This window comes from Aquila chrysaetos, chromosome 6, assembly GCF_900496995.4.
Source record: "Aquila chrysaetos chrysaetos chromosome 6, bAquChr1.4, whole genome shotgun sequence".
Taxonomy (NCBI): domain Eukaryota; kingdom Metazoa; phylum Chordata; class Aves; order Accipitriformes; family Accipitridae; genus Aquila; species Aquila chrysaetos.
This window is the reverse complement of record NC_044009.1, coordinates 5434725-5451748: the sequence shown is the minus strand read 5'-3', so window position 1 is coordinate 5451748 and position 17024 is coordinate 5434725. Positions and strand designations below refer to the sequence as shown.

Genomic DNA, 17024 nt, shown 5'->3' with positions numbered 1-17024 from the left:
GAAAGCATTCGCTCGAAGCACGAGGAATGGACTGTAATGCCTGCACCTCAAACTACGACTGATGAAACGGCCAATTCAAAACTGCCCAGAAAGATTACCGTGAGTTTGGTAACTTGGCCTTTCACAGCCTAGGAGGAGATTTGTGCTGGTTAGTCAGAGTATGAATTTTATGTAATTTATTTCTATTTCAGTTTAGTTCAAAAACGTTCCCTACAAACTCAGCCTCCTCAGTCCAAAATAAAAGGACCAACAGCAAGGTTCACAGTGATTTAGTCAAATGTGGATAGATTTGAATGATTGCACATAACAGCATGTTTGGTGGCAGACTTTGCTCTATTTTCTTCCCCGTTGCTGAAACAGCCAGACCTTTCATCTGCCTCCTGCAGGAGGGCCCTCTGCAGCCACCTGAAGGATTTTACAAAATTCCATTGGTATCACATACTTGGGAGTCTGTCTGAGATACTGGTGAGATGAGAGAGCTGCCAGGAGGTCATTTGAGGTAGGTAGAGTTTGCAATGAAATACGTGTTACCCTGGATCATGAGCAAGCCAGTGCAAGTGACCGGAAACCTATGCTATATACAACTACATAGTACTTCCATTTTTCCCTCTGGCTCCCCCATTCATTTCAGGTGCCAGTTTAAAAATACCTTCATCTTTTAGTATGTTTCTTGAGCTAGCGAGCTTACACTTCTCTTTCACCCTCCCCATTCAGTTTTTGACAACGCTTATACTACGTCTATCATTGCTTTGCCCTTTTATGCTGTTGGTTCAAGGACCTTTCTCCGTCACAGTTGCAAGGCAGAAACAACATTTTGTCTAACTGGTACTTCACCTCATTTCAAAAGCCAGCCGACACATAAATTGCCTCTTTTCTCTCTGGCTGTGCCCCCCCCCCCCCCCGGCCCCATTCAAGTGCTTTATTGCGTTTCACATACAGACCCCTCACATGAAAACATGCCTAGGGGCCTGGCCTGAACAGCCCTTCCACTCAGAACTGCATTTGGCTGTTTGGTGAAGCGTGCCCCGTATCAGCTCATGCTACCACGCAGGGCAGGATGCCAAACTACACAACCGACTCCCCCGAGATGCGAAGCTCCACCGGTGCGACCGGGCACAGGGGGCGAAAGCGATGCCCCAGACGCACCGAACTGCTACGCAGGGCGTCCTGGCCCTCCCCGGCACAGAGTGTCACCTCGGCCGTGACGAGGCTCCACGGTTTCACCCAGGCACCACCACCACCAGCAGTAGCCCCTCGCCGTTCCTCCCGTGCCGGGCCGGCCGGGGGCAGGCGGGAAACGTGGGGGGGGGGGGGGGCGGACGGGAGGGCAACGCGCACCTCAGGGAGCCGCTGTCACCGGCCACCGCCTCCTCGCGGGGTCAGCGCTCCCGCGCCCCTCCGGTACCGCTGCTCTCGCCGGGCCGCCCGGGCTTCGGTGGCGACGGGCCCCACAGCGGCGGGGGCTGACGCGACCCCCCCCCCCCCCCCCCCCTTTCGCCAGTGACCGTTACGACAGGTGCGGAGGCGGCGCGCGAGCGGGCGGGCGGCGGTTGGCAGCGAGGCCGCGCGCGCCGGGGGTGGTGTTGGGGGGGGGGGGGGGGGGGAAGGGAGCGGTGGTGGCCGGCGCCGCCGCGCGCGCGCCCCCCACCGCCGGCCGCGGCGGGAGGAGGAGGAGGAGGAGGAGGAGGCGGCGGCGGCGACGGGGGGGGCGACGGGGGGGGGCGGCGAGGAGAGGGGGTGGTAAGCAGAGGCGCGGCGCCCTCCCCTCGCCCGCTCCCCCGCGGAGGCGGCGGCGGCGGCGCCCTCGCCCCACCCCGCCCCGCCCGTCCCCTGCCACCCCCTGCCCGAGCCGAGCGGGCAGAGCGCCGGCCCCGTCTACCTGGCTGGGCTGCTCCGCTTGCTCCGAGGAGGCCATCTTCCCAGGCCCGGCTAATCCATCCCCGCCCAACCGATGGAACGCCCTCACCGCCGTTCCCTCGCGCCCCGCGCGGCCTCGCCGGCGCGCGCTTGCAGGCAGAACGAGTCGAACGCCGCGGCACCGATGCGCCCCCGCGGGGGAACCACTCCTGCCGTGAGTTTCCGGCCTCTGCGGCCTCCCGCCGGGACGGGAGCCAGCGGTTGGGCCGGCTCGGGGCCGGGCTGCGGAGACTGTGTGGGCTGCAGTGTCCTACCTTGCCCGACAGAAAAGCTTTCCTTGCCCGGAAAAGCTAGTTGGGCCATTGACAAAACCCGCCTCGGTCCGGGCAGTGCGGCCCGGCCATCGTGCACTGCTGCTTTGGCGTCGCTGCCTATGGCTGTAACCATGGATATAATTCATTGCTATTTTACTTTTACGGCTCCCAGAAGCCTGCTGAGAGGCATAACCAACGAACAGGTCCGGCTTTGTACCACCATAACTGACAGCTCCGGCTTTGTACCACTATAGACTGACAGGTCCGGCTTTGTACCACCATAACTGACAGGTCTGGCTCTGTACCACCATAGACTGACAGGTCTGGCTCTGTACCACCATAGACTCACAGGCCCAGCTTTGTACCACCATAACTGACAGGTCTGGCTTTGTACCACCATAACTAAGAAGTCCAGCTTTGTACCACCATAGCTGGCAGGTCCGGCTTTGTACCACCATAACTAACAGGGCCGGCTTTGTACTACCACAACTAACAGGTCCGGCTCTGTACCACCATACAGTGACAGGTCCAGCTTTGTACCACCATAACTGACAGGTCCGGCTTTGTACCACCACAACTAACAGGTCCGGCTCTGTACCACCATACAGTGACAGGTCCAGCTTTGTACCACCATAACTGACAGGTCTGGCTTTGTAGGCTCAGCAGGAGCTCCCATGAGGAAGGCCCTTCGCTCCGGCAGCCACAGGGGTTCCCACTCCGATGGTGCTACCCGGATACACGCCAGGGCGCGGTTATTGCATGCCTGTGCTTTTTTCTGTTTATATTATAATTTCACAACCAGCACGCTTGTCTGTAAGGGAGCATATTACTCGAATATACCTGGGCACGCTCCTTCTATCGCTTTGCTTTACAAGTCACTGAGTTGCTGCCACCGCTCGAAGGGGTTTTGTAGACGTACTTCCTAGCGTCCTGCAGCTCAGAGAAGCTCTGAGGCAAAGCATCGAGGTAACGAAACGCGAAACGGCGGCCGGGCTGACCAAGGCCGGCATGCCAGAACAGCTACCGAGGAGCGGAGACCCCTCCGGCCACCGGCCGGCACCCGCCGGACTCCGCGTCCCAGCGCGCCCCGCGGCCCGTCCCGGCGAGCAGCGCGCCCGCCCCGGGGGCCGGACGGCGGCCATGGCGGCTCCGCTGAAGCGCTGCCTGGTGCGGCGGAGGGACGGGCGGGAGCAGCACGGCCTCGCCGCCTCCTGCCTGCGGGAGCTGCGCGACAAGGGTGAGGAGGAGGAGGACGGGGGACACGGGGACCGCCCGGGGACCGCGGGGTTGTACGTGTCGCCGGCGCCCGGGGCGGGGGGAAGCTCGGAGTCCCCGGTGGGCTGCCGTGCGCCGCCGGTTCGTGGGCTGGCTCCCTGGAGTGCCCGCCCGCCGTTTTTGGGAGAAGCCCGATCCGTGCCGTGGAACTAGACCGCGGGAGAGCAGGTCTCCGGGTGACGCTTCCTGATGGGGGGGAGGCGAAGGGAGGTGGGAATAAGGGTCTGCAAGTAAGTAGTTTCACCGAAACGCGCCGCCTTCTGTGTGTGTGCATGCCGAGGTTTGCATCGAGGATGTTTGTTTCTGGAGGGGAAACTCGTACGTGCTAAAAAAGAGCTGATGTGCAGAGCTGCGCGGGGACAGGTCCTGGTCTCCAGCCTAAATTACTGACAGTTGCTTGTCTCTTGCGGTGGGTGTAGTAAAAGGGCAGCGCGTACGTCACTTTTATTATTTCATTAAGTATTTTTTTCTGTTCTGCAGCTAGTGGCATTCTGGCCATTGACAAGGCCAGGGAGCCCATCACCTTAGTACTGGCAGAAGATGGCACCATTGTGGATGATGAAGATTACTTTTTGTGTTTGCCATCTAATACCAAGTTTGTGGCACTGGCCAAGAACGAGAAATGGTCCAGCAAAAGCTTAGGTACTCTGTGGATGAGGGAGCATGGAAGGGGAGGGGGGTTTGGAATACAGCTAGTGAAATTAGGCTCTCTCAGGTGGATCAGGAATGACCCATGAAACTGATGACTCTTGTGTCAGACAGTGGAACAACCTGGCTCTCGGAGTCTGCGGATGAAGTGGACAGTGCTACAGAGAAGTGGAAGCAGCTGGCCAGGCAACTGAAGGATGACCTGTCTAATATTATCTTGATGTCTGAAGAAGACCTTCAGGTACAGTGGGGAAAACTCTAATTCCTTGGCTCTGCCCATCATCCATTTATTTCAGTAGATGGCAGAGAACAGAATAAGTAAACGAGATCTCAAGCTTAGTTCACCTGCTGCTGTTTGGCTGCGGTGCTAGAGTCAAATTTGTCCTTGAGGGGAAACACTCGCGAGTGTCTGAGGAGGATGCTCTTAATCACCGATTGTCCCTCACGGGCTGTCTTTCCAATTCTGGCAGCGTGAGGGCAAAAAGTCAACATTTGGCCAAATGCCAACTGAGGTGGGCTCCTTCCTCAAAACCAGACACCTGTGTAATGTGCCAAAAGGGAAGGCTGAGCAGCATGCCAGATCTGCTCCAGAGGGGCTTGAAGAACTGCTGTCAGTTTCCAGAGCTGATTGATTGGAGTATCTGACTGCTGAACACCCCCGATGTGGTGAGCCATGGTGATAACTGCCTCTTCTTGTCCTCCTGCGACGTGCAGCTTCCCAAGTGCCAGGCTATTGGCTTTCCTTTGTGTATTCCCATGCACTCTTAAGAAGCGGTACTTTGATTGCCAGGAGTTGTCAGGATTTCTGTTAAAAATGCACGTGATTCCACACCTTCCTGGATGCCCTGTGGCTTCTGGTAAAGAGTGCTGGCTAGTGGAGTGCTACTACAGCCTCTCATAACCAGGCTGACTTGCTATGACAAGAAACATGCAGGGTTTCATGAAGGTGGAGGCTTTGTCATGCAGGAGGCTTGCTGTTTGTACTGTAATCAGTGTAATGGAATGAGTTACTCAGGCAGTCCATGTAACAGGAGCACTCTCATTGTTTTAAGGTGCTTATTGACGTACCACGTTCGGACCTGGCAGAAGAACTTGCCCAAAGTCAAACCAAAATCCAAGTATTGCAGGACACCCTGCAGCAGGTGCTGGACAGACGAGAAGAAGAACGCCAGTCAAGACAGCTCCTGGAACTCTACCTAGAAGCCTTGAAAAATGAAGACAGTATCTTAAGCAAAGTAGCAGGTAGGGAGCATTAGGATGTTAGAGAAGGAGCTTTTCAGAGATGCCTGGAATAGTTGAGTGGAATAAATAAGGCAGAGCAAAGGACTGGAGTGAGTCACTTGCTTAGCAGCTCTTAATGTGGTTGATGTAATAGCTGGTATAGTGTAAGAGTTCTCTGACTGGGTGAGAGCAGGAGTCCTCTCACTGCTGCATCACATTTCTCAGAATGCCTGGAAGTAGAATACTGGGAGAAAAGCTTAAATCGTGGAGTCATCCTTAACATTACGGATTCCTTAAGTTAGAGGATGTACCTAGATAGAATGCATATTTTATTAATCTCAAAACCATCAAAGCTGTCCAGGCCACTTTGCCTGTCCTGTGTTTGTCACGGGTTATAATGATTCTGCTACTTTTCAGAATCTGAGACTGTACCAAGAAAGGAGATGGATGTGGTTGACACAGGCACCAGCAGTAGAGGCACTTCACCCAAAACGGCACTCAGTGACCAGATCCTTGCTGCTCTGAAAGAGAAACCTGCTCCAGAGCTCTGCTTGGACAGTCAAGATCTAGAGGTGGGTGAGAATGATATAACCATATTCTGGCAAATCTCTCCTTCTGGAGAGAGAGGTTATAGGGGAAGGTGTCCTTGCTTCTGGAGGCTCTAATGTCAATATATCTCGGTCTCAAAGTGGTGAGATTTAATCTATTTCTCTTCCTCAGTAACACTATCCCCTGCTTGGAGCTCCTCTGTAGTAGCCAGTTGACACTATTCCAAGTACTCCAGTCTGTCCTCTGAAAAGCCATAAAATAATTTTGGTTTTGATCTCTGCCAAAAACATAGTCAGCCAGTGCTTCAGCTGTCTCACCAGCAACTTTTTTTTGTATGCAGATGCATCTAGCTATATTTCCTTTATACATCCCAAATCAAAATAAAAGCCTCCTTATTTTGGAAAACAGTGTAAATAAACCCATAGCTTGGAAAGGAAAGTCTAGGTAAACTAAGCATTATAAAGTGTGTTCTTTCTAATGCTATGAACTTGCTCCTCCTTTTTCCCTGCTGTAGAAACTAAGTAACTAACTGCTTTCTGTTCCTTTGAACATCTGAATATAGATTCAAGGTCTAAGTGTTGGTAGAATATTGAAAATCCACTAGTCCACAGGATAGATGATGAAAACTGGGAACTTCTTCAATACCAAATTGCCAGTATTAAACAGGTGTCTTATTACTGCTGTTCTTAATGTGGGCAGAGGGGTTAGTGGTGGAGGAGCATCAGTAGAAAAGACTGTGAGAAATCTCTCTTGCTACAGCTGGTCTTGAAAGAAGACACACAAGCCCTGGCCTCGGCTCTGAGATGGGACAAGCAGAAAGCTGAAGCTCTGCAGCAAGCGTGTGATCAGGAGCTCTCCAAGCGTCTACAACAAGTGCAGACTTTGCATTCCCTAAGGAGCACATCAAAGGGCAAGAAAACGCTACCCTGGGGAGACTGGCCTAGTTCAAAACGCAAAAAATAAGACTGTAGTGCTGCTCGTAATTTTTTCTGTTTTGTTTTGGTTTTTCTTTTGCATTAGAATCAATACAAGCAAGATATATCCTGGGAGCCATAGTTTGCTGGTCATACTGTGGTCTGGCTATAGACAACTAAAATCTGGACATTGTCCTGAGGCTTAAACTCCTGTGATGATTCAAATCATGTGTAACCAAAGGGATTTTGACTTTCTGCGGAATACTAGGACAATGGTGTTGCTAAACACAGCATGTAAGGGTTCAGCTTTGAATACCTGGTTGGGAGCCAGAAGCTTCCATCTGATAATGATGGATCTGGCTTCTGAAGCTCCAGGCAGTTTGCTTACTTTGTCCTCCCACCATTTTCAATGTAAAAGATGGAAGACCTCTGGAAGACGGTTTGAGGCACAGTTAATGAACAGGGCAGAGAGGTTAGCCAGCTGCTGTCTGGCTTTAAGCTCCAGCCTGGAATTTAGGAACTTGAATTCTCATGCTAATTTCATTAGTTAAAGTAAATTCAGAGTCCTTTAACTTCTGTGCTTTTTCTGTAAGGAACTCCTCTTGGGTGCAGTGTAAGCACTAACGTATAAAACACAGCAAAGATGGAAATAATTGCTTTGTAAGGCTGTGGGGCAGAAGACTTGTATTCGGCCTGTCTGTATTACTCTCCTAATCATTAGTGTAGTATCATGGTGCTTTTGTATTAACTGGCTTATTTTTAAATTTGTTGAAGTCTTTTTTTCTGATATCATTAAAACCTTTTTACCTTACTGTTGGATTAGTTTTGAATGTGCTGGTAAGTGCAGTATTACCTTAAGGATAGAGGAAGAAGAAATTAAATACAGAAGTACTCTGTATTTAACCTGTCCAAAGTATTTAGGTAGAATGCATGTTCATACTGGTGACACTGCACCAGAATTCTCACCTGGCACAATCTGTTCTTCTCTTACGAGAACAGAAGATGTATATGAAAAAAATCTGAAAAGCGAGCTGAAACTTCAGAGAAAGTTTTAGTAGGTACAAATGTTTTCTAGTATCGTGCAAAACCCTCTGATTTAACATAACCTTAAATGGTACAGGATGCCAACTGATGAGTAGTCCTACAGCAGGCATTCAGATGAACGCATTGCATGTAGACATTCCAGTTGAATTATGGCACACTGGAAGTTAGATTCATGAATACTCTAAACAGTTTAGTGCCTTTGAGCAGGAAAGCAAAAATACTTCAGATGAAGCCACCCATATGGGAATTGACTGGACTTAGGGGAGAAGCTTTCAGTCAACTTTTTGGTCAGTCTGTTTTGCTAGGGCAAATAATTGCTTCTTACAATATACACTTCTGGCTTGTAACATTATAGGCCATGGCGGGTAAAGGTTTCCTGCTGCTTTAAATAGCTACTTACTACAAGCTTTTTACGTTCAAATCTTTCTGAAATAGCATATATGGCTGTGCATCAACAGAGTTTTTGAAGCATGTTCTATTGCACTCAAAGCTAATTACACTGGCTACCAATTGAAATAGCATGCATTGAGTAGACTAGCTGTCAGCAAGCTTTTTCTGTGAGCTTATGTCTCAGCTTGTGACTACTACTCTCTCCATTATAAACCAGTTTTTCAGTCTTACTCAAAGCTGCAGTGCTTTTGCTTTTTTCACGCTCAACTTGGCAATGGAAATTCTACTCCTCAAGCTGTACAAGAGGAAAGGGTTTTACTTGTGGCTTTTCCACATCTACTTAAAATAGCAGACAGCATAATTACTTCAATCCTATGTGTATTAGTAATATTTAACTCACCTACTTCCAGGCAAACACTGAGATGGAGTCACAGAGACCATGCTGATCTTTCTTGTAGGAAGGCAGTGATGGTCCTTCCAATCTAGCCTTAAGGAAAAAAACAATTGGAGGGGTTTCATTGCTGCTTTCTCCTCTTTTCTGTTATCAAGGTTAGAGCCCTTTAGCTGCCTGTAAATTATTAAATGTTGCAGTTCTTATGTTACAGAATTCAAATTATCAACTAGACCTACCATAGTATGTTTTAAATTGTTACTTTTGTCTTAATTGTTCTGTTCTAATAGAAAAAAAAAGTCAGATTTTCATGATCTGATGGGAGCTGCAGTTAAACTCTATTTTAAAGTTGAGCTGGCAGTTTAATAGTAATATTGACTATTGTTTGCAAAAAAAGCAGGTATATAATACTTAACTCTCTTTAAAGCTCTGTTATAGTCAACATTCTTCAAAAGTCTCCATGAAAAAGGAGAAGCAATTAACTACTGGCCAAAAGACTTCAATGCTGCATATCATCCTGTAATTTCTATTAAAAATCCTTTTTTAGGGGTCAGGTTTATCTATTGCTTCTTGGATCTCTTTCAATAGTGCAATCAAACAAAGGCGAAAACTGCTAGAACATCTCCATGAGATTTTTAAACCTAACAGTACAGTTATCTGTAAAAATGGGTTTGGTTTTTTTTAGTGTAGACTTTACTATAGATCTCTAGATCATGATATTTTGGAAGTCAGTTCATAGCTAGAATTTCCTGTTGGTGATAACAAAGAGCTGCTGCCAGATCTAATATTTCCACAGGAAATAATCACAAAGCTTTTCAGTAAACAATCTTTAGCCATTGGCCAGCACCTTCTGTATACCAGTAGTGTACATGCCAGCACCTTCTGTATACCAGTAGTGTACATGCATGTGTATTTGGAAAGGAAGTAACAGAAAATTTTAGCTGAAGACAACAGACAACATCAGAGCTAACAAACTTTGAGACATATTTCTCTTCCTGACATGTTGGGCTTAGTGACCTAAAAAAAAAAATAAATTATCAGGTAGGCTGTGTAATAAACATCCACTAGGGCTTCCTCTTGCAAGATAGCTACTATGTTATCAAAATGCTTGATGTTTCTAAAGGCCTAGGAGTCTTGTGAAATAAGTATCAATTTTCTACTCAAGAAAGGAATAGGATAAACAACAGAAGCAAATCAAGCAGAACTGCACATGTCTTGATAACAAGACCCCTACAAAAGTTGCTCGCTTAGAGACAAAACAGTGGATCAGAGCGAAAGGTACTTGGTCATTTTTTTGCATATCTTCCCCATGCAAGTTGGGAGAAACTGTCCACCTAAAACATGCTCTGTAATCTAATTTAACCCCAAATTAGATCTACATTTTGTAGACATGATGTTTGACTCACTTAAGCTTATTTAAGCTGCACGGACACTTTTAACTATGTAAAAATTAGCATTTCCTTGATCTTATTCCTGTAATATTTAAGAAGCTTTAACTTTTGAACAGGGTGACTGACCTGTCCATGATTCATGAGGATGGATTTTGTATAGGTGTTCAAGAGGGAGGGATACAGTATGGAAGCTATAAAATATAGCCAGAAGATGTGTGAAAACCTAGGGTGGCCGCCATTACGCTTTTTTCAGGTAAAAATTCTAGAATGTCAAAGCCTTGAGAGAAAGTCTTTATCATTAATACATTCTAGTCAAACCTACCTTGTAACAGATTCCTTCTTCAGCAGTAGATTTGCCATGAATGGGTATCCCCAATTAATGGTCTTCAACGCTGCATTAATGATTTGTCCCTTAAAGCACCAAGAAAAACTTTTTGCATCTTCTGTGGGATTGGGTTGATGACCAGGGTACATTAAGGTAAATAAAGCCTCACGAACCTCAAGAAAGCAACTAATGTATAGTGGCATAAAAAAAAAAACAAACAAAAAACCAAACACAACCCCCCCCATCACAATATGAAAACCTGAGTAATGTAAGCACTGGTATGCCAAGAGGACATATTTCCTGTTGAGTACAGAATTGCTAGTTTATTACCCACCTAGCCTACATCAGTCAGTAGAAGAATTCTTCTAAAAGATATCTCATCCCTGAAAGTGGAACAGTTTGGGATAGGGGAAGGGGAGGGTGAAGGGTCATTGTGTAAAATTTCCTGTATTTTACACAGAGATAGGGATTCATGACGTTCCTATTTTCTTCTACATTGATTGTAGCACTTGATTTTATTTGATCTATATTGGATAGCTACAGCCTGCAAAAGGCATGGCTTTTTTCCCTATCCACTACTGTTTAATAGCTCAAATACACAGCAAGAATAAAAGGGAGCACATGTAAGGAGTCCAGAGCATTACTCTTTTTCCATTATGTCATGTATAGCTGAGTGACTCTAGTCCAGAAAGTACACTCTTCTTTCAAGAGAAGGGTTTTAAACAAGGAGAAGTTCTCAAGGGTGATAAAAAATGTTCCATCCTCTGGTATGTTCTTTATCTTGGGGTAGTATTTAAGGTATGAGTCTTACTAAAATGAGATGATTTTAAACTTGTTTTTGGGGAATTGCCCTGAGCTGTATCCTTTAGGAAGGGACAAGTGGCTTCGAGGAAGAGCTTGTCTCATGAATTAAGGGCTGAGCAAGAGAAACAGTTTTCAATTCTTTCCTCTTTTGCTGCATATTTTTGACTATCCTTGGCAACCATATTCTTGCTTGATAAAGTTTGCCCATGCAGTAGCTTAAGCAGCCTTCTCATTTCACTTGGCTATATCTATCTAATACTTTACCTCTTTAAATCTGCTTCTTTGGAATCAACAGCATTTGCTAAGTCTCTGTCAGTCCGGCAGAGGGCAATAGTGATACATTCCTGACCACCACTCCGGAGCCATATTACTATAGTAAAATTAGAAATGTAATGCAACTTACTGAAAGTGAAGATTGTACACCAGCAGTATCACAGGTGAAAAATGACACCAAACATGTTTTAATTGTTAAGACAACAAGTGAGAGATAATGCTATTAAAACAAATATATTCAAAATACCTAAGCAAAAGTATCAAAAATGGAAACAAGGAGGGAGTCAAACAATTACTGGAGAAACTAAGTTGCAGCATGGAGGGAGTTGCACATACTGAGGTATTATGGTCAGTGAGAATGTTCTGCTTTAAACTCTTTATTTAAAGAATTTTCTTTTTAATAACAGTAAACATAGCTTTTTGTGAGCAATTAAGGCATTTTGGCTGTAAGCTTTACTAAATTCTGACAGACCTTTCATTTCTGGAACAAAAAAATCCAACTAATTGTGTTCACTTAAAAACCCAAAGCTTCATTAGTGTTGCTAACGTGCAAGAGGAATCTCTAAGAGACTAACATTGGTTCCTCTAGGACAATAAGAGAAGAATGACCAGAGACATTACTTGAAAGGTAAATCATGCCATGTTGGAATCTTCACTTTCAGTCACAGTCACTTGTTCCCCAGAAGTTCTCCCTCCCTTAGCTGCACTGGACTTCTTTTTCTTCTTCTCCTTTTGTTCCATGTTACTTGATGTGAGCTCGTCACTCTTCTGGGTGATATACTTCAGCTGAGAACAATAAACTCATCAGTCATCTACTGAGGAACTGCATTTATTCATGATAAATTACAGATAAATGTTTAAGAGAAATTAACAAGGCAAATTCTTACTACAAAAAAGATGACAGACACTCCAAAAAGGCTGACAAACATCAACTAGTTTTAATTCTTGCATGAAGCCCTCAGTCTAAGCTGGATATCCTCAGATACTGAAATGCCCTGGCAAGACTAGGATTTATAAATGTATGTTACATCCATCTCTACAACCAAGACGGCAACATTGGCAAACTACAACTCTGAGTAACTGTTGAGATACAATCTGAGTACATGTCCTGGTTTCGGCTGGGATAGAGTTCATTTTCTTTCTAGTAGCTGGTATTGTCTTATGTTTTGGATTCAGTATGAGAAGAATGTTGATAACACACTGGTGCTTTCAGTTGTTGCTAAGTGGTGTTTATACTAAGTCAAGGATTTTTCAGCTTCTCATGCCCAGCCAGCAAGAAGACTGGAGGGGCACAAGAAGTTGGGAGGGGACACAGCCAGGACAGCTGACCCAAACTGGCCGAAGGGATATTCCATACCATGTGATGTCATGCCCAGTATATACACTGGGGGGGAGTTGGCCAGGGGGGGAATCACTGCTCAGGAACGAACTGGACATCGGTCAGCAAGTGGTGAGCAATTGCATTGTGCATTCCAATTCTTTTATTATTGTCATTTTATTACTGTTATTATTATCATCATTTTTTTTTTCTTTTCTGTCATATTCAACTGTTCTTATCTCAACCCATGAGTTTTACTTTTTTTTTTCCCCGATTCTCTCCCCTATCCCGCTGGGTGGGAAAGAAGTGAGTGAGTGGCGGCGTGGTGCTTAGTTGCTGGCTGGGGTTAAATCACGACAGTACAGAGATACTGGAAGATTTCTCTGCACCCACTTAACATAAACAGCACACGATAGTTAGGAACACAAAATTCAGCTCCAACATTTACTATGCCTTCTCAGGCAAGTTCGTGTTGCCTATTTCAAATCACAGATGGAAGGAAAAAGTCCCCTCACATAAAATTAAAATTAGTATTGGAAGTATTCTTCTTCATGGAAGCATTTACAGGTATGTCGTAACAATTAGTGAATTTAAGTCCACTGAACATCATACAGATCAGCACATAAGAGAATACAATAACGTGAATCATCCCTATATTAATGTTAGGAGACTTAGTACTGCAAGGTGGACTCAAGCTATTCCTGACCTTAAGCTAAAGCAAAGGAACACAACATCAGGGAAAAAAAACAAGTGATTTATTTCCAAGACTGACAATGCTATAATGTGTCTGTTTATCGCACTTTTGTACTTGGAACCTCAGCAGTCCTGTTGCAACCAGAACATTGCTGCTTGAATTGCAATCAGATCTGTGTTCCCACAGAGAGGCATAGTGTCATGAAGCAAAATGAGAGAAAAATTTAAAAAAATCACTGGATTGTGCCCATCCATCATCTATAAGCCAGTGAAATTGCTTAAGCCAACAGTTGCTTCATCATCTATAGCCTTCAATCAAATGCTCTTAGGAATTAACCAGTTGGCTTAAGAATGTTGCAAGACAGAAAATACAGGGAATCTCACCAAAGAATTGCTCCTTCTAGCCAAAAGCTTCACATCCTCTGTAGTGACTGTGCTTCGTTTTGCATGCCTGCGTAAAATTAAAAAATACCCCTTAATGTGTTTGCCAACATTGGTAACAGGCCATACAGCATCTAATTCAGAACACTAGCTAAAAGGGCTTAACAGGGACCCAGTAAACCAAACATGCTTATCTTTTCCAACTATAATACACAAAAGCCTATTTTACAAGTTTGTATGTGTACATCTAAATGCCCACACTTCCTGCGTAAAAACAGTAGAATTCAGCAACCAGAACTTCAAGCACCACTGTTCCGTTCCCTCTTACTTGCCAGTAGGTCACTGTGTTAAGTTCTGACACCTTTAAACATTCCCTTACCTCCTTGGAGCAACCAGATGAAACACAGGCATGCTAGTAAGCATCTGTCACTCCCAAACCATCCAGTACTGCTATGTATCAACACATTTGACAATTGTATGTAGTCATTAATCTAAAGAATCACTTGTACCACATAAATGAACTTCCAAGATCAGGAAGAACCAACAGGGGAGTATCTATTTCCTAACTTCACAGCCACTATTTAATCAGCCAATAGAGCCCTTTAAAACTTTAATTACAAGATGTATTTTAAAGATTACCTAGTTATTGGAGCTGAACATAAAAAAAGAAAGCCTTTGTAACAATCAAGTGTTCCAGTACCTACCTTGCAAACATTTCGAGGTCTTTTGCAAAGTTCTCTGGAGAAAACACAAAGACACCACGTATTTTAAAATGCTAACTCTGAGTAGGAAGAGATACGTAACGCAGTTCTAGCTGTTACAAAGCGTAACTGCAAATTATCCAAGTTAGTTATGAGAAGCGACCATAACTTGTTATTACGTGCCACTCTTGCACAGGCAGGAGGCCCACACAATATTTCCACATACATTTAAATGCTTTTTCCAGGTCTGAAAACCAAAATCACTATTTCTTGTACTTTAAAAAATGTAATGCAAGAAACAATGCACCGGTGATACCTAGTTCCAGTGCTGGGGGGGGGGTGGGGGGGTGGGGTTAAAGCATCGTTTCTCCAGCAAGTGGTCTTGAACAAATAGATAATATGCAAACTTCCGTACCGCACTGCCTGAAGGTGATCTCTGAAATAGCTGCAATGGTTTGTTTGCTGAATTGCACCTCTTTGTTTTCTGCAACATCCTGACACAGGCAGCCAACCGTGTAGTGAACCGCAGCCTTCAGCCTCTGAAAGGATCCAAAGCAGTAACAGGTCAGCTCTCTGCACACTGATATACCAGCTTTTGCGTAAACCATCAAGACTACTTAAAAGGACGCAACATAAACGACCGTTTACGGACCCCAGCACGCCTCGCAGCACCACATTTACCACTCTCTGCCCCACACCCCCCACCACGGCTCCATCTTGTCCCGGCCGGGCCCTCCCCCAGCGGCCCTGGGGGCCAGCTCCGGCACGGTAGGAGCGGGGCCGGGGCTGTGGGCCCGGGGAGGAGGAGAGGACGCCAGCGCCGTGGTACCTGGGTGAGAAGGACCCTCTCCTCGCCGCCCGCCGCCTCCATGGCGCTGCCCTCAGCTGGGTTTCCCGCCCAGCGCGGCGGGGCGGGGCTGCGCCGCCGCCATCTCGGACGCCCCCGCCCCGCGCAGCCCGGGGCGGCGCCGTTACCTCCGCAGCGGGCGGTCGTCCGGGTGCTGCGGGAAAGGGGCCGCTGCGAGGGAGACCCCAGCCCTCCCCGGGACGGGCCGAGGAAACAGCCGCCCCCCCCGCTCCCGCCTCGTTGCTGAAGAGGGGTGTTTGAAGGAGAGGGAAATCAAGTCCCGCCGTAGGGACGGCCGGCCGGGACGCGGTGTGCAGGAGGCTTTGCACGTTACCCTTGAAGCTGCTGACGTGGGCACGATCTGGTTTTAAGCGGTGATGACAGCACCCGTCCTGTTCGAACACCTTACGTGAGGGTTCTGGACCCACCATGAAAGATCGTCCCTCGATCGGGAGTTAATGCGTGTGTCCGGGCGAGGTGAGCTAGTAAGAGAGATGTAAAGCAACATCAGGTGATGCCCCCATCCCTTCCCTTCCCCCTAAACGGTTCAGTTCAAATGAGGTGACAGAACACACTGCTCCCGGTCACCCCCGTGAGGCACACACCGCTCACTCCGACCGAGCAGCCGTCACGTTTCAGCACAGCGGGATTCCAGACAGTAGATATTTCTCTCAGCGCTACTATCGTACTAAGCACTAAAATAGATCGGCGGGAGTATTTCATTTTCCTCCAAAACACAACGCCTATGCACACAACAAACTGGCAAAACTGCTCCTACTGTTCACTGCGGTAGTTTCTAATACAATTCTCCTGCTGGAGAACCTAAACCACAAATGCTGGGGCAAACTGACTACTAAAATGTTTGTGACCCTCCCGTTATCACTATTGCCTGCAATTTGTCACACATTTATTTTATAGGATTCCTAAATCTTACCACATAATCTGCAGAAAAGTTGCTTTAAATGCAAAGTAATCTTTTGCTAATTATACAGATATTCAACTAAGTAGCTAACTGTCTTAGCAGAGATAAATGGAGCAAAAAATATAACAATCGGTGCACAGCACAAAATTTAAAACTTGAGAGGTTCTGAGGAGAAAAAAAAAAAAGGTACAGGCACACAGGTGAATTTTCTGAAGTCCTGAAGATGACTGGCAGTGGGACTGCAGGAAGAGGATATCAAACATGGCCAACTTTGCATGCTACTGCAGGTATTTTTAATTGCCTCATGGGAAGAGGAGGCAAAGAAGCCAGGAGATTTGGGGAAAAGAGTGCAAGCACACAGCTAAGCCAACAGTTTATGCCAGAGCTTAAAACTGGGAACAACAGTTGGAGGGAGAATGGCTTGGTGACAGAAGTATCAGTCTTGACACCCATGACCTGCATTCAAGTTTCTCCATGAGCCATCCCACCCTTCACCCTTTCATAGAAAGCAAACAGCTCACAGTGTGAAAGACTGTGTGCAGGTGAACACCCAGGAATTAATCTTTAAGAACCTACTGCCTGTTAGAAATAAACAATGGCAACCAAAAAATGCCTTTACCTCCCTGGAATCTTGTGTAGCTTTACTGTGCTGACTGTCTGCCATTCTCCACTTTAGCAATTATTGAAATGCAGTCATCTCTATCTTGATCCCTATGAGTTTATGCACTATAATACAACAGAAATATCATTTTAAAATGTATTCTAT

General features: G+C 46.3%; 4 protein-coding genes across 6 annotated transcripts in view; 2 read left to right on the top strand and 2 right to left on the bottom strand.

Annotated features, from left to right (window-relative positions):
• PEX14 (peroxisomal biogenesis factor 14) overlaps positions 1–2068 on the bottom strand; it is a 79544-nt gene extending 77476 nt beyond the window's left edge. Inside the window, exon 1 of the mRNA XM_030017440.2 lies at positions 1880–2068. Within this exon, the coding sequence (XP_029873300.1) occupies positions 1880–1915 (36 nt within the window). The 5' untranslated portion in view covers positions 1916–2068. The remainder of the gene's footprint in view (positions 1–1879) is intronic.
• Positions 1952–3097, top strand: LOC115342708. Its single transcript, XM_030017442.2, has 2 exons — positions 1952–2374; positions 2786–3097. Exons 1-2 carry the CDS (start codon positions 1952–1954, stop codon positions 3095–3097), a joined length of 735 nt encoding a protein of 244 aa, XP_029873302.1.
• A 53-nt stretch (positions 3098–3150) lies between these two features.
• On the top strand, positions 3151–7589 carry DFFA (DNA fragmentation factor subunit alpha). Its single transcript, XM_030017441.2, has 6 exons — positions 3151–3408; positions 3927–4088; positions 4205–4335; positions 5147–5336; positions 5733–5887; positions 6624–7589. Exons 1-6 carry the CDS (start codon positions 3180–3182, stop codon positions 6825–6827), a joined length of 1071 nt encoding a protein of 356 aa, XP_029873301.1. The 5' UTR covers positions 3151–3179; the 3' UTR covers positions 6828–7589.
• Positions 7590–11757: 4168 nt separating this feature from the next.
• LOC115342709 (centromere protein S) lies at positions 11758–16989 on the bottom strand. Of its 3 annotated transcripts, none has more exons than XM_030017443.2 (5): positions 16878–16989; positions 15671–15818; positions 14905–15028; positions 13792–13858; positions 11758–12182 (listed from the first exon to the last, which is right to left on the bottom strand). In XM_030017443.2, the coding sequence occupies exons 2-5, from the start codon at positions 15765–15767 to the stop codon at positions 12030–12032; spliced, it is 441 nt and encodes a 146-aa protein (XP_029873303.1). In that variant the 5' UTR covers positions 15768–15818; positions 16878–16989; the 3' UTR covers positions 11758–12029. The 3 variants fall into 3 exon arrangements, with proteins under 3 accessions (XP_029873303.1, XP_029873304.1, XP_040980410.1); XM_030017444.2 differs by lacking the exons at positions 15671–15818; positions 16878–16989 and adding exons at positions 14493–14526; positions 15319–15664; XM_041124476.1 differs by lacking the exon at positions 16878–16989 and having other exon boundaries at positions 15671–16869.
• Positions 16990–17024: the final 35 nt, after the last annotated feature.

Excerpts from the sequence above, each read along its gene's own strand:
- LOC115342709 (XM_030017443.2), bottom strand. The coding sequence starts at position 15,767 with ATGGTGGGTCCAGAACCCTCACGTAAGGTGTTCGAACAGGACGGGTGC. Across the intron at positions 13,859-14,904 it reads GATCACCTTCAGGCAGTGCG|GCATGCAAAACGAAGCACAG; the intron begins GTACGGAAGTTT and ends AATTTTACGCAG. Across the intron at positions 12,183-13,791 it reads CTAGAAGGAGCAATTCTTTG|CTGAAGTATATCACCCAGAA; the intron begins GTGAGATTCCCT and ends TATTGTTCTCAG.
- DFFA (XM_030017441.2), top strand. The coding sequence starts at position 3,180 with ATGCCAGAACAGCTACCGAGGAGCGGAGACCCCTCCGGCCACCGGCCG. Across the intron at positions 4,089-4,204 it reads ATGGTCCAGCAAAAGCTTAG|ACAGTGGAACAACCTGGCTC; the intron begins GTACTCTGTGGA and ends CTCTTGTGTCAG. Across the intron at positions 4,336-5,146 it reads TGTCTGAAGAAGACCTTCAG|GTGCTTATTGACGTACCACG; the intron begins GTACAGTGGGGA and ends CATTGTTTTAAG.
- LOC115342708 (XM_030017442.2), top strand. The coding sequence starts at position 1,952 with ATGGAACGCCCTCACCGCCGTTCCCTCGCGCCCCGCGCGGCCTCGCCG. Across the intron at positions 2,375-2,785 it reads GAGGCATAACCAACGAACAG|GTCCAGCTTTGTACCACCAT; the intron begins GTCCGGCTTTGT and ends ATACAGTGACAG.